Source organism: Pollicipes pollicipes, unplaced genomic scaffold, assembly GCF_011947565.3.
Source record: "Pollicipes pollicipes isolate AB1234 unplaced genomic scaffold, Ppol_2.1 Scaffold_4002;HRSCAF=4701_pilon_pilon_pilon, whole genome shotgun sequence".
Classification (NCBI taxonomy): Eukaryota; Metazoa; Arthropoda; class Thecostraca; order Pollicipedomorpha; family Pollicipedidae; genus Pollicipes; species Pollicipes pollicipes.
In genome coordinates this window covers 21,633,871-21,650,249 of record NW_023596420.1, presented here as the reverse complement: position 1 = coordinate 21,650,249, position 16,379 = coordinate 21,633,871, and the positions used below count along the sequence as shown (strand labels likewise).

At 47.8% G+C, this 16,379-nt stretch overlaps 1 protein-coding gene across 1 annotated transcript; it reads right to left on the bottom strand.

The window, feature by feature from the left end:
* Positions 1-204: 204 nt before the first annotated feature.
* On the bottom strand, positions 205-12,526 carry LOC119094227 (uncharacterized). Its single transcript, XM_037217301.1, has 6 exons — positions 12,379-12,526; positions 9,404-9,504; positions 8,589-8,657; positions 7,454-7,590; positions 1,832-1,966; positions 205-411 (listed from the first exon to the last, which is right to left on the bottom strand). The coding sequence occupies exons 1-6, from the start codon at positions 12,524-12,526 to the stop codon at positions 276-278; spliced, it is 726 nt and encodes a 241-aa protein (XP_037073196.1). The 3' UTR covers positions 205-275.
* Positions 12,527-16,379: the final 3,853 nt, after the last annotated feature.

Here is a 16,379-nt window from a genome sequence, read left to right as displayed (position 1 = left end):
CAGGCCCATGTCACGTGACCGGAGTCTGGGCAGACGGTGGCCGCGGGCCGGCGTCACGTGACTAGCCGGCCGGTGAAGTCCGTCCCGGGGTCCTGCCACGTGACCGGCCCGCCGGCTGGCGGCGGCCCCGGGGAGGGGTGTCATGTGACCGGCGGGCCGCAGCGCCGGGCGCCGGGAGATGGGCTCAGTCATCTTGCTCCGGGGGGCGATGGTGGTCCGTAGGGCGCTGGTTGGTCCAGTGGGCGGTCCGGCGGGCTGGGACCGTCGCTGATTGGCTAGTCAGCTCGCAGCCGCGGGTTGTGGCGGATGAGACGCGGCTGCAGGAAGTTGGCCTGCCCTGCCTCCGATTCCAGCATGTACTGCAGCGATAGCGACAGCATGTCGCTAGTGTTTTCCAACACCAGGCAGTTCCTGAAATACCACACGGATTAGTCAGCCAACCTCGAAGAAGAAGGGGAGGACAAGGGAGGGTTGCAACAGTAATTGACGTCTCGGGCCTTTCGGTGTGGGTGAGTCATTCAGTAGTTTCGTATCGGTCTCAAACTACGTTTTGCACGGGGACATACCCCGCCAGCGGCGCAGGAACAGAGGTAGTCTGGTTCGTGGAAAGCGGTCCTAAAGCATTTGGCACCGCATGGTGAAAACCTCATGAAAATATGTCATGAAAAAATAAAAAAGTCCCTTATGGTCTTAGCATAGTATATATAATCCCCAGTGTCTCGCCGTTGTTAAAGGAAGCATGCAACCACTTTTGTTATTTTCACTTTTTGTTACATCAGATGCGTCCGACCTGGCCGGTGATACCAGGTTTCTCCAAATTTGTATGAAAAGCTCAGAATTTCGTTTCGAAGTAGACACCCCTGCAGGAGAAATCTCAGTGAACAGCGCGCTGAACGCCAGGAAAGTAATGCATACAATTTGCCTTGCTTTTCCGGAGTGAGTGTTCTAATGTTTGCAACACACTATTTGGTCGAAATGCTAGTGTAATAAGTTTTGCGAAGCTGGAAACATTCTTTTGAGAAAAAATATACGTAAGCATGACGATTTTATCCTGTGAATTCAAGGATACATTATGCTATAACTTCGATTGGCGTTGGCAAAGTGGCTATGGCGCTGGCAAAGTGGCTTTTTCGAAGCATGCTTCGGCTTGGAGAAACGGAGCATCACATGGCTTATGGTCACACACTGGTTCAAACCTCAACCAATGCGTCTCTCGGTAACTGGACTTTGCCGCTGACCGTGCCAATCACAAACGTTCAATTGTACTGACGTCATTCATACCAGTAAAGGTGCGACTTTTAAGCCCACATGTCCGCAATGTGCAGGTAAGAACAGCTGAAAAGTAATACTTCTAAACACAGCTGACACCGTCTCTCAGCAGATGCGCTGTCGTCATGACAACGGCGGTTGTCATCACGTCGACGTCCGAGACAACTGCAGTTGTCACGGACTCTGGAGACGCTCTGGAGCTTCCAAGGCAGGAAGAAGTGCAGGACTGTTACAAAGAGTTGGCAGCGTAATTTGGACTCGACAATAATCAAGATGTTTGCTTATGTTAAATTGGTGGTACTGCAGTGGCACCACTCAGTGCTATAACCAGACGTAAATAGTCCGGAAGCTTCATCAGAGTATGTTTTTAAAGTACGTCCCAAAGGCTAGACACTCCTCAACTGAGCAATGTCAACAGATCTGTAGCTTCTGTTGTCGTGATTTAGAGAAGCAGTCCCCCAAGCGCAGACGATGTACACTGCCGAAATATTACACCAGAGATGTGAACGCCTGTTCACCTCTGAAAAGCAGCCGGCCACAGTGCGGCCCCTCGCGCACTCACCGCATCAGCCGTCGCGGACAGTCGCGGAACTTGTGCAGCGTCAGGTCCGAGATACCCTCCAGCACAGGCTGAAGCAGCCTGGATGGCAAGCTCTCCGTGATGACGCAGAGGATATTCTGCAGAAGACCCGCCAGCCTGTAAGGAGGACACTTTCAGTCGTTGGAAGCTGAGATTATGCGCTTCTTTTCGTAATTTGCAGGGATGATGTGCCCAACATGCGGGAAGTGGTTCTAGCAGTAAATAAGGAATCTGAAACGAATATTAGATCACACTTATGGGATATGCAGCATCATGATGCACGTAGATGAAAGTAACAACAACTTTAAGCCCATTGGCATGAGGTTATTCTTATATTCCTCTGCAAACAAGGAACTGGGTCGACTTCCACCACGCAAAATGTTGGCCGCGCGCCTATCGCAAGGAAATTGGCTGAGTAATGCTCGGGTGTAAACACGCGCTCAGTTAGGATGTGAGTAGGAGTGGAGGTGGGGGGGGGGGGGGGGTGTCCGGTAATTTGACCGCCTCCGAAATTTTCCAGATTTTTTTTCCGAATAACGCGGCGTAGCCGCGCCAACCTCTACAAAGCTGTAGGATCCAAAGCTGATGTAATTATGGATTGAATAGCGGGTCTTTTGATATGGACAATGAGATGCATCTTGTCAGGTCGCTGACGTTTGGCAGGTCAGTCAGGCCATGGTTGTCAGGCCGCTGACGTTTGGCAAGTCAGTCAGGCCATGGTTGTCAGCTAAGGCAATTTCTAGGGAATCGTTCAATCTGATGCCATAACGGAGTGTCAGACGAAGCCGTACGTCTCTGAGATTGTTTGGTAGGCAATAAAACAATTGAATTTAGAACTGCAACACATGACATTGACCTAAGGTTAGGTATGAGGGTCAAATCGTGATCTAAGCCAATCTGGTTTTTACTCGAGAGCTTGCAGTATGGAATAGTTTCTGGTGTTTATTTCGAATTTATTAGTAACGGGGACCGCAACAGACATGGTTCGTTGACTGTTTAAGACGAGGGTAGGTTAATGACCTAAAACAGCCCAGATCACCATATCGTTTTTAAGAACATACTGCCCGGCGTAATGCTTGACGCCTATTCAAATGCCAAAATAAAAGCAATTGGTAGGATTTTGGTTACCCTAACCCTCTAAATAACTATAAATGGTGGTAATGACCAAACTTCACTAGCCTTACATAAAAACAGTGAGGATTTGCTTAGAACAGGTGTTTAGGCTTCCGGTAGTTGCATGAGAAGATCTGGGGGCACCTCGGACACCAATCTGGAGTTCAACATTTTTTGACCTAATTCGACCCGAAGATCATGACCTAAGAGCTTCAAATTTTGAGTACAGTGAGTTCACATACAGGCAGATACACTCTGTGAATTCGGTGTTTCTAGCTATTTTGATTTTGAGCAGAGCGCAGGGTATTCAACCAGCCGCCCGGGCGCGTGTTAACCGAAGGTCGCATGGGGTCGCCTGGAAGCGCCGAGCACGCACCCTGTTTAAGGGTCCCCCTGCGGGCTAAGTTTCGGCGGAGGATGCCGAGTGCATGTAGTTTTTCCCCGCCCTTATCCACTTTCCTTCATTTTATAACCATGAAATGACCATTATTGGTCGAAAGGGCTCTAATCTAAGCCCAGGAAATAAGCACGGCAAATCGCGCCCCGCTAAGCTGTGGTAGTTTTCACTTAGTTCACGCGCCGGCTTGGCTGTTTGAAAGGTAGGGTCAGTCGGACTACGCGAGCACGCCCGGTCAACATTGGAGGTCATGTGATGTCAACATGGGTTCAGGTGTCTTACCGAAAGGATCGATGATGCTACCTGTTTGTGACGTGCAAGTCCGTATAATAAAGACGTTGTCAACCCAGTGACTCCACCGGTCATGTGACGTAAATGAATGCAAAACAGCCTCAGACGAAGAAACGCGACTGTGGTCTGACTTTACCTTGACCTGTAACCTTGATTGACTTCATGACATGAGATTGGACGCATTCCGCAACGGACATATAATTCTTGGCTTATTACCGAAAACTCAGTCAAAGGAGGCGATAGATCCCAAGCGTGGCGTAGAGCAATATCGCGTGTTCTCGATGTGCTATGTTGCTTCCAACTCAAAATTGTCATGATTCACTAACGCACTTAATCATACATCGAATACATTTGATGGGGCTGGGGGGCATAGGGCACTGTTTTAGGCTCTCATTTTCTTCACAAAGTACCGAAGACCACCTGCGTTTCGGCGCTAATAATTACCAAGATCACAGATTTCACGAGCAGTTGTGTGGCTTCACTAGTTATGTGTCTCATTGAAAACAGATGAACAAGACTGCATTCTGTTTCAGGAGGGAAACCCGTGTAACCCCGTTAAGAAAACGGGAAGGTGGGCAGGAAAAATCCCTCCCCGTGCCTCCCATGTACATGTGAACATATTTTCCCAGCTTTTGCGCTGAAACTATAGGCTTCTCGGCTCCAAGTTGCGCTGGACGCCTGGAGCTGGGGCTGCAAGTGAAGCCAAACACGGTCAGAGCGCGTCTCGATCCTGTTAGTGTGAGACGATACGCTGTCTCCCATGTCACCGTGGAAAGATCGTGTAAAAAGTCTGCCTACACAAGCTTGCCATTTTTTAAGGCTTTCTAGACGCCAAGCGCGGTTGCATTAACATGTCGCGAAAAAGAAATGAAGTGATGTACTTCCATACCTGATCTTTTTACAGCGTATTCATAAAAACAAGATGTTGGAGTGTAAGCTGAGCAGGAAGGCCTCGGATAGGCGGCGTTCTCCCACACATCTTCACAGGTGTATCTGATGGCAATTATCGCAACTGAACCAGAAATAGTAACAAACTCATTCACCGGGTGACGGCTGTCTACAGCTAGTTCAGAAACTTCCGCTCGCCGGAGGCTAGAAGGTGAGAAGAAAGTAAATTGCAACTCAGCTTTCTGGATGGTAGTGAGCTTAAATAGAGCGATCCCCTACCTACACCTTTGAAAGGATCAGGCCTGGGAGGTCTGTTTAAAAGTCCACTGGTACCGATTTTAGGGTTTTAAGCAAAGCCTGTGCGGAAACGTACGGGTATGCAACATACACGCCGTACCTTCAATGCGGTGTTAAACTCATTTGATTCAATGCGCCAGCACGAGTAAAAACATGGAAGTTTCGGTTAAAACGAGGCTTCATCTTTTACATCTGTCGTCTTCACAGATCTAATAATTTACTTAAACGTCCTCATATTTCCTACAGACAGTTCGGCGTGATCTGGAACGCTCAGAGTCAGGCACATGCTTGATCGAATAAATGAATCCTGACCTCGAATCCTTCACTTCTAAATCCCAAACCATCCATGATTCAGCGTTCATTTTTGAATTCGTTTTGCAGTATCCTCGTATTTAAGATGCCATAAAATTGCTCCACTAGGTTGAGACTGAATGCTGCATCTTTTTAAGGACTCTGTCGACCGATATGTCTGTTAACCCAACATCTGGTAACCCAATATTCGTTTCCTACTTTGTTAATCGGTTTTTGGATAGTATATTCATACCACGGCAAACAACTTTCACGATGAGTTTCAAATCAGGCCATGGACTTGAATTCTCTTATGGGAATGATTTGTCTCATCTTCCAAACTTAACCTTCCACGCTGTACGAAGCTGCTAAAATGGCTATATCTCTCAGTGGCGTAGCCAGGATTTGGCAGAGTAGAAGGCTAAATCGCAGCAAGTGGATTATTTAAACCGAGTGCCCTCACCTCGTCGCTATAGTTGGCCATTTTTCGATTTACGATATCTTTTTGGGCTCGGGAACCGAGCTCCATGTCCGAGGGGTCCGTTTTTTAAGTACAAGAGGCCTGCAGTATGCAGTATGCGTTGCTATTGGACGGGTCCAAATGACGCCAGTGATTGTTTCGATAATGTCAGAAAGATAATATATCAAATATTGCCGGGTCATGTTTCTGTCGGCCATTTCAACAACTGGAAAGATGAGCACGTTCCAAAATTCAAGATTCTCAGCAGAAAAATTAAGCCGAATGCACTTCTTAAGATTTTATTTCGTAGAGATTTAACATTACATCTGGTGAAATTCATTACATCTGGTGGTTATTCCAGCTCGATCATAGTTTTTAAAGTGTCTCTGAACTTAGTAAAATAATTATTAAAGCATATATCTGCAAGATAAGCATGACTTGGCACAGGCTTCACTCACATGCGGCGTTTTTGTTTTGCTTCGTTCTCAAAAGACACCAAGAACACCAAGACTGAGAGAGGGTATAGCTGACTGATGTGGTAAAAAGTCTCTCACTTCCAATTATTTTCTGGGTAAATGTGATTTTAGTTTTCGAATTAAATTTTAGCGTCATTAGCTATATGTGCAGTCAGTTAATGACATTTCCGTGGCGCTTACGCGCACATCGTGATTCAACGTTTCATTCATATGCATTCTAAAAGATAACTCTGCATGGTTTTCACACAAATCAAGCTGCAACTGGCGGCACATTATTACCAGTACGTTAGCCAATGGCCCATTGGTTGCATTCTACCGCTGAACAGTTGTATAAAAGCGACGATGACATTCTTAGCTCATTGGGCTCAATTTCAAGTTTGCACTTACCGTTTCCTTCTTTGAGCTTTTATTCCGAATCCTCCTCTGTTATCATTCTCAGTTCCTTCAACTCTAAAGAACGCATTTGCCATCTGGGACAATGACAGGTGATATGGCTTTCGTGGTCACTATTTTCTTTAGCGCCATGCATGATTATACGAAAAGTTCACCAGTCCTGCGAGATTTTCAAATTACGGTATAAAAAGCTGCGAACCTCTGGGAAGTTTTCAGAACAAGAGTCACACGAGGTGGTGGATCTGCCGTTTTCTTGGGGCAAAGAAAGCTGGAAAATTATAAGGCGCCGATACGCAACCCGCAAAAGGGAGAAAATGTCTCCAAATGAAACAACATTTGCGACACACACACTTGTGCCAAACCAGCGGCAGATAGCCGTTCAGGACGAAGAAAAGGTAGGCTCGTCGTGTTTGAATCTTTGAGTAGCATCATTCTACTGCGAGCTCTCGCTTGCCTGCATGGTTGGTCAGCGCATGCATGCAGTTACAGGTTATGATGAGTCCTGGATCCTATTTTTACGGGGTCCGGAATTTAGTGGCCGATGTTACCAAAAAAGCTGAAGGGGTCAGGGCTAAATTTCCAAATTTTGTCATTCATTTTTCCTGCATTTCGTTTCATTTCTGAATATTTATAGAAAAAATCTGATGGTGACCATTTGGGATCCAGGCAATGACGCAGTTTTATCTTCAGTTCATGGGGCGCCTCAGCCCCTTCACAGCGATTCAAGACTTACTCAGCTTTGAGAAGGGCGTGGGACAAAACATAGGAGAAACGTGTTTATTACCGCGCTTTGGCGGCAGGTTCCGTTCACTTTCACTTAGCAACCCACCAAACTCACTCTGCGGAACTACGCCCATGTATCCAGGACCCATCGCACAATTTTATCCGACGATCCTTTGGAATCTGAGGTCCGTTCTTGGGCACCCTGCACTTATCTGTTCCGGGCATCGCTATGCTTTTCCTGAGGCTGCCGGCGCTGTCGACCAACACCCGCCACTCACGAGAACACGTCCTCGACGAGGCGCAGGCTTTCGTTGCCGCACGTGTGGTGCGACTCGAGGATCTCCTGGCGCATCAAATGCAGGTGTGCCGTCTCCGACAGGAACACCCGGAACATCTCGAGCAGCGCCTGCCGACGCTGGGAGTGGCCGGGCCACATCGGGTCAGGTCAGGTCGCACTGCCGGGGCGGGCGGGTCACGTCGGGTCAAGTCATGTCACAGCGCCGAACCGGACGGACCGTGCCGGGCGGCAGCCGGTCCAGCCAGTCGATCCCGCTGCCGTAAAACATCGGCGGCAGCCGGTCCAGCCAGTCGATCCCGCTGCCGTAAAACATCAGCGTTTCAAAGTCTGCTTAGCCTTGTTCTTTTCGTGCCCAATTCTTTTCGAATCCTTGGGGAAAACTTAACTGGAAACTAACTTATCGAGCTTGTCACCCAAAACCGATGAAGTATCATTACTTTTAGAGAACTCACGAAAAATAAAGGTCATGCGTTGGCTCGAAAATCTGAACGAAAATGCGTGGCAGCAAATCGGGCAACAACCATATTGCAGGTGCACCAATTCCAAACCACGGTAGTGATGACGTCATCATCGCGATTACACCTTGCTACGGCTCGGCTGACGGTCCGCCAGAGAGCGGGAATGTGATGATGGAGACCCCGGACGTGGCGGACCGTCCCGGCCCAGCGCTGTTGGCGCCAGTTGTGCCGACCAAGCGTCAGCAGCCGGCACGGAGGAGAACGTCGGCAAAGGTCCTGATCCCAACAACCAAACCCGGCCACCCGCCCGATGTGTTGCTAGTCGGTGGACATCTACGTTATTGCCGGCCTTTGTAGGTACTGCCAGCTGTTGTGCAAGGCTTTTAGACATGTCTGAGAGATGCGACATGAGCATGCATGTAGTGAAACATATGAAAAATAAAACAGACCGTCGCACTCGGGTCATTACACCGTTCATTAAGAAATAAGCCAATGTGTAAGTTTGTAAATTTCCACGACTTCACTGGACAATTGTCTAAAACAGCTATCCGAAGTCTACACTAAGTAGCTTCAAAGACGTTTGCTGTCCTGAGCACCTGAAAAGTTCGCTCAAATTCAAAGCTGCGTTAAAGCTCACATGATGTCCTGGTGACTTACTGGTAGGCCGGATATATCCGATATCTGGGGCTGGCTATCGAGGTGGAGACCGTTGCATTCGGGTACACCCTGTCAATCAGCATACATGTTTGTGAGCTGTTCGCAGCAATGTTTATGTGCGAGGGTGTGCGACTATCGCTCTTCCATTTGTCTTGAGACACTACAGAGAAATAGAAGAGCAATGAATATAGAAATAGAAAGACTCATATACAGAAATATAACAGACGCAAGAGTGTTTTTCTAAGGGCACAGAAAAGACGAGAAGATTTTGAATTTGGCTGCATGATTTGACCTGGAGCCAAACCCACTACGTTGTACTCTACGTTCCCACTGCCGTTTCCCCACAACCTCTCCCAGAACACCTCACCCATTTGTTTCACCCTGGTGCCTAGAACTTCCTATAACTCAGGTGGAAAATGCCGTTTAGTGAATGTCGTAGCTGCCGCGCCATTCTTTGCTGAGACTTTGGACATTCAAATTGGAATTTCGGTCAGACCGGTTGAACATTTTGCCATCGTTAAGTGCTCGCCTCGGCAGCTTCGTCACACCAACTTCATCAGCATTGCACACCGGTGCCTCGGCGTTGGGATCTCCACAGCACGCCGCTGGCCGTACCCTAACGTCCTCCACCTCCCTTCCCGCTCGCTACCCCCGGCGTCGCTGCCCGCTGCCGCTGCCACCGCCGACCGCCCGCTCACCGAGGCTGCACGCACAGAGCTGACCAGCGAGCTGGCCAGCCGCAGCACCACGTCCAGCTCAGCGGTGCTGCGCGCCCCGTCGCGGCCCGAGGCCGGCAGCGGGCCGCCCGTGCGCACGATCTGGCACGGGTTGGTCAGCCGGTCCAGGAAGTCCAGGTCGCGCAACAGCACCGTCTCCGTGTCGGAGCTGGCGCCGGTGCGCCCGGCTGCCAGCAGCCCTGGTGGGCCGACAAACGAGGTCACGGACTTACACGGGTCACACGAGATCGCACAGGGCATCACGGGATCACAGGATCGCTCGAGGCGTCACGGAGCCATACGCGGTCACGCGCGTCCTAACGGGGTTGTGTGAAGTTACGGCGGCGTAACACGGGGTCTCCTGGGCGTAACGGGCTGTACAAGCTCGCGGGAATCCCCGGGGATATACAGGGTCACATGGAATTTCACACAGGGTCAGGCCGGGTTGCGGTCACGCAGGTAATAAAGCCATGTCGAGATACTTAAAATGCTTTTGTGTTCTTTCTCTTGTACAATGATTTTGGAAGCGTTTTTCTGCCTCTAGATTTTACAACAGCCTCTTACATGGGGCCAATATCCTGTCCGTATATCTCCTGTGATCTCCAATGTTTGTTTTTTTCATTTTGTTATGCGGGGCGATAGGTGGTAACTCGCGCTTGGTTGAGGTGGTCAAATAGCCCGCTCTGATAATTTTCCCAAATAACTTCCAAACGGTGGAGGGTATTGGCGCAATATTTCCTGCAGTTGTAGGTAATGTAATAGCTAATCATTTGGTATGAAATATAAGATGCACCTTGTAAGATCACTGACCTTTGGCAGGTCAAAGTAATGTCATGGTTATCGGATCAAAAGCTGTAGGCCTCTGCAAGATCAAAAGCTGGAAGCATGCGGAATATCAAAGTTTTGAAGACAGCTTTCCGCCTTACAACACCCTAGACGTCATGCAAATTCGGCAAAAGCTGGCGAAGCCCATCGTCCTGCCCCCCTTGGGGCGGAACATATTACTCCAGACCATCGAGGTCGCTAAATGAAATACAGAAGGCTCAGTGATCTACATAAACGTCATCAACTCGAAACTGTTCCTGGGCACCTCACATAAGGAGGACGTCTTATTTCTGGTGGTGGTTATTTCAAATAGTGTGCTGAGGCCCACACATTTTGCCGTCCGCTGTTCACCAACGGTGCAACATGCCCAACCCTGCTTCCATGGACGGAGCCTTATTTTGGGGGTGGATGACATGCGGTTACATCACTCAATACTTCAGAAATGTACTTCCGGGTCTACGACGGTTCCATGAAAAGGGTGGACCCACAGAACCCATATGTCCCCAAGTTCGTTAATCAAAATTTCCTAATGCCAGTATCATTAAATAGATACCAAAATATTGCATTTTGCTAGGGTTGCCACTTTGTTCACTTCCTGAACCGTGCAAACTTTGTGACGTACCAAAGGACCAAGGCGCCCAGGCCCTCTTGGGCGTCGGGCCCTCCACTCCCTTAGCTACGTCCTTGGCTAGAATATACCTGTCTGGCTACAACATGGCTAGAAAGGTAAGCACCTAAAACAGCAGCAAACTTGAAAATACCGGGAAAATCATGTCACCAGACCTTGAAACATACCATCGAAAACCGCACCAGGCAGGGAAATCGGCTAAAAGTACACAGTTTCATCCCCAAGGTTAGTAACACCTGCTGTGCAAGTCCAGTGACGCTTTGAGGCATTTGTTAAGAACGGGGTCAAGCCTTTTATGGGAGCCATTGCTGAACAAGTGCGATAGAACATACTGAACAAGCTGACTCAATGACCAATGCACTCAAGTTATGTAATGCGAAACGAATGTGTTTGCTGACCATAACGACCCCAACTGGAAATCAGACTGACCCATGCCAGGATATCACTAATGCAGCTCAGTAGGATGTTTGGACGGCACAAGGGGCGGGAAAGGGCTGACACTCTCCTCCAGCTGAAAAGGGAGCTACTCCCCTTGACCACGCAGCGGTAAAAATAGTGCGGTGGGCATCAACTCTTAACGACCACACCCAAGGGTTTACAGCAGCACATGATGCTAGAAAGGAATGCCCCAAAATTATGCACCAAAAACAAAAGAGCGATTGTTCTCTTTGCTGGAGGAGTCCTGCCGCAAACGACCCGCATATGATGTTTGTCTGCTATCACTCAATATTTGGCTGAAATGAACGATATTTTGTCAAATGCAATCCCACGAGAAAAGCTGCTTTGAGAAAGCCTGGTCTCCATCCTCACGCCACAACATGACGGACATGATGACACTCGCGTTTTAATTGCCGGTATTATTGTCAACAACTCCTGAACGTGAGAGTCGGTGACGCTGTTGTGTAAAATATTACATCGTACAAAACGGAGAAAACCGAGAAGACCCAGCCACGTGGCAAAAGGTAAACTTTTGGGGTAATGCTCCCCCCCCCCCCTCCCCTGCCTTTGAGGTAAAGGGAGGAAGGGTCATGGCTTACGGGGCGCGCAAGGGCCGCGATACTTATTGATAGTTTTAGATACCCGGAAGGTTTTAAAAACAAATATTGGCTCCCGAGGCACGTAAACAGGACTAGAAGTCTAAAATTGTTCCCAAAATCCAAACAAATTCCTTAAACGAAGGGGAGGGGCCCCTTGACTGGAAAATACCCCTTGACATAATTTAGCAATCTCCTAGGCGAAATCTCTTCTGCTCGCGGCGTTACAAAGACTCTGTCATCACGCTAGCTTTATATTGAGTTTTTTCTGTTGACATAGGGTCAAATTTGTAGAACAAAACGTGTCAGAAAGGGTAAAATGCTTCCAACTTTTAAAACAACGTCAGCAGACATTTTAAGAGTATAAGAAGCAGCACTGTCCAAAAGTTGTGCACTACACCTAATTCCGTCCCAAACGCCATTTTCTCTTAAACCAGCTCGAACGCTAAGTTGGCAATGCAGTCCTAGGCAGAGCAACCTAACTAACCAAGCACAAACATTCCTGAAAGCCTCGCCGTGCCTAGCTAACGGCGTCAGACGCGGGTCTGGCTTGCGAGCGGCCGCACAAGCAGCGGCAGCGTCCGTACCTATGAGCAGGGTGAAGAGCGGCGGGCCGGCCGGCCGCTGCTCGGCTGCGCTCCATCTGCTCATCTCAGAGCTGTGTTGGCGACGCTGACCACTGGTGCAGTGTCGGCAGTGCGGCGGCGTCTTATACGTGTCCAGCGCCGCCTCCATCGGCACCGCAGACGGCCTGCGCGCGACACGCCGCCGCCCCCTCCTCACCTGGGGCAGTCGGCTCCCGTGTTCTCTCCTGGAACCGTGAGCCTCCGCCTCCCCGCCGGGCATACTCTGTGTACTCTTGCCTCATTCTCTGTTCAGCAGGCTTGCATGTCCTCAATGAGAACCCCAGGAGAATTGTGGCGCCAGAAGAGACAAAAAGGTACCATGCATCTAACGAGGAACGGCAGGGCACTACAAAACACGCGCGCGTGATTATACCAGACGCGTGAAGGCAGTGACGGAAAGTAGGGATTGCATAGCACGCATGAGGGCATACTTGCGTTAAATCGCAAATATCCCTTTTGTTTTAGAGCAGCATACAGCTCAAAGGCACCAGTCAAAATTGCATTGCATAAAGTATTATCTAATATCATTGCCACCACACCCATTTCCTTCTGCATGCGTGCACATAATTGTGATAGCAACGATTACAGGCACACATAAAAGGCACACATAAAGGTGTAACGTCTCCCGAATCCCCGTGCTCTTGAAGCAGTTGGTTGCGTTTTTTATGGTGACAGCGTGCGAATGTGCAGAGCGTTGTACTGCCTTATACGGTATCTTCCCTTTGGACAAGAATTTCCTAGTTGTGCGTCAATAATTTGGCAGAATCATTTTGGCTTCAACATCAGTCCAGTGACGAGGGAGAGAAATATCACGTGGTGGTGATTCATTATGACAGCGTATTAGTACATGGCGGAAGGACGGAGCACAAAATACTTGGTGCTGACATTCCAACTACACAACTGACAACTACATTTTTAATCAAAATCCCAAGCTCCTTTTTCGTGAAACGGAATGAGTAAGCAGAACTGGCATTCATGCCTACCCATAAAAGTTGTTAAGTGCATTTGCGAGGAACATCATGCGTACAGATAACACAGCAGTAATAGCCTTATTCCTCGTAAAAAACAACAGAAGAACGGAGAGAAAGACGCGTTGTTATTTCTGCAATATGTCTTTATCGAAACGAAAATAAGTAGTAAATTCAGAATTGCCCGCCGATCCTACTCGATTTCCGTTTTTTTTTAAACATCGAGCCATAGTAATCACAGGTTACCAGCATTCAAGGGATTAAACAAGGAGCAGTTGCTAGCCACTACTACGGTACAGTGCACGTCTAACTAGCAATCATAATACGCGAAAAATACGTGTGCATGCAAACGAATTCGGGTAAACAGGTACCACGTATCACGCTTCGTTCAAACATGCAAGCGATTTCAAGTAAACAGGTATCACGCATCATGCATCAGTTATACGTGCAAGCGATTTCAATTAAACAGGTGTCGCGCATCACATATCAAGCATCACACATGTAAACGATTTTAACCTAGCACGCATCACACATCAAGGCACTTATCACATTCGCATAATCGGCCATGATGAGCCCTGTACGTTAAGGTGTGGTCGCCGAGTTCTTATAAGAAGATATTCCCTTATTTTTCCGTCTGGATGGTCTTGTGCTCTGTAAATTACCGTTAGCTCTAAAAGGGGCACAGGGTCCATATCTCCCTGAATTTCAGGCTGAGCATATTTACCAGAAACTGGCGACTGAGAGAGATATTCCCTGTTTTGTTTTTAGCGTCTCACAGGCGTTTGTTATATTTCAAACGAATAGGGCACATGTACTCCCTGTCCCTCCCATGTTTTTCACACAGTTTACACTTCATTTCGTAAACCAGGTTTTTTTTGCGTGCAAAGCCCTTGAAACCCAGACTTGCATAGAGAACACCCATTGCCGCCCGAGCACTTGGGTTTCGAAATGGAAGATTTCACTACATACTTATCAAGCTTATTTTCGTTCTTCCAAACCATACGTATGCTCAGTTTGGATTTTTGAACGATATGTTTGATTTTCCGAAGCAAGTGCTCATCTATGTAAGGCAGCGCTAATATTAGGCCGTCGGACAGCACGTGTTCCTGCCTCCTGCCACCCATCCCTCTCAAGCGCTCTAAATCTTTTACCACTTTCAACATTCTACCTAAATGGGCCGCTAGCCCATCAAAACCAGCTTCCTCAGCTAGATACATCGATGATTTTGCTCGAGTATAGACGCACGAACAGCGGAACCTTGAATAATTTTTAGAGTTCGTGAACAACCAGTATCCAAATTTAGCTTTTACTATGGGGCAAACAGGGAACGGAAATGGGCACCATGTTTGGATACATAAGTAACGGTAGAAAAGAGGAACGACCTCACAACGTTAGAAACGGAGCTCTTCATCAGGCCCCACCAACTCTGGTACATTTATGCACTGCGAACGTGCGCATCCAATTTCCCCTAAACATAATATAATTCGTAACATGTTTATTGGGGCTCTAAACAACTCATCTAGTAGTGAACAGGAAAGAAAGAGCATGATATGGACTTTGCTGTTGGGCAATGGATATTTCCGCGAATTTAAGGTAGAATGTTGGAAGAGGTAAAAGAATCTAGAGCGCATGGGGATTAGGTGGTAGAAGTCGGGAACACGTCCTGTCGTATGATGAGCTCTTAACACCACCTTACATAGTTGAGCACTTACTTCGGAAATCCGACATATTGTTAGAAAATCAAAACTGCGCATACGGACAGCTTGGAAAAACGACACTCAGCTAAGAAAGTCTCTGGTGAAATCTTCCATCTGTAAGCCGAGTGTTTGGGGGGGGGAGGGTGCAATAGCTGTCATCAATGCAAGTCTGGGTTTCAAAGATTTTGCCCCCCTTTTAGACCTGAAGTCATCTACAGAGCGCAGGACCATCCAAACGGGAAAATACAGAAATATCTTCTTGTAAAAAGTCGGGGGCACACCTTAACGGACAGGGCTCATCATGGCCGATTATGCGAATGCGATAAGTGCCTTGATGTGTGATGCGTGCTAGGTTAAGATCGTTTACATGTGTGATGCCTGATATGTGATGCGCGACACCTGTTTAAGTCACTGGCATGCATAATGGATGCGCAATGTGTGATACCTGTTTACTTGAGCTCTCCTGTATGTTTGAATGAAGCGTGATGCGTGATGCCTGTTTACTTGAGCTCGCCTACATGTTTGAATGAAGCGTGACGCGTGATGGCTGTTTACTCGAATTCGTTTGCATGTACACGCATCTTTATGCATTTTCTAATTCTTAGATGTGCACTGCATCGCAGTGATGGCTAACGATTGCTCCTTGTTAACCTCCTGAATGTTGATAAGCTGTAAAATGTGTGGCTCGCTGTTTTAAAAAAAAAACAATAACTGACAAATCTAGTAGGATCTGCAGACAATTCTGAATTCACTAATGATGTTTGGCTCGAACATCAGTTCATATTTAAGCATGTTTCCAAAATTCATCTCTCCGTTTTCCTGCTTTTTCTACGATGAATAATGATATTATTGCTGTCTTATCTATTCATAAAGCATGATCTGGTTTGTAGCCGGCTTACCGCAGTTTTATCAAACCATGCGTGCAGCTCTTTTCCGTTCATACTGGTGCAGATGGATGATGCATTAGACGAATCGTCATGCGCAATGAACACAACTCAAAAGTAAACTAACCTAGACAGCTAGGGAAGTAAAGAATGAATAAATAAAACAACACACACAAATCAACTAAACTCGAAAAGATATTCGAGAAGTCGGGAAGGGGCCGGGTAGTTAATATTCCCCGGCCCGCCACTCCGAGAAGTTGAGCACGAAGGTCCTGCCTCCTTGTCCTACGCTCAATCCCACGTACTTACACATATGGATCGTGAACCGCAAGTGTTTCTGATGAGCGTTTGCCTCTTACTGCAGTGGTGAAGGATCGTGTGGTATGAAGCAAAAATACTTAAGAAGCGATCTA

Bases quoted from the DNA above. Each gene is read 5' to 3' on its own strand.
- LOC119094227 (XM_037217301.1), bottom strand. From the start codon at position 12,526: ATGGAGGCGGCGCTGGACACGTATAAGACGCCGCCGCACTGCCGACAC. The intron at 7,591-8,588 runs GTAAGTCACCAG...GGCCACTCCCAG, and splicing joins CGGATATATCCGGCCTACCA to CGTCGGCAGGCGCTGCTCGA. The intron at 1,967-7,453 runs GTGAGTGGCGGG...TCCTCCTTACAG, and splicing joins CTCGTCGAGGACGTGTTCTC to GCTGGCGGGTCTTCTGCAGA.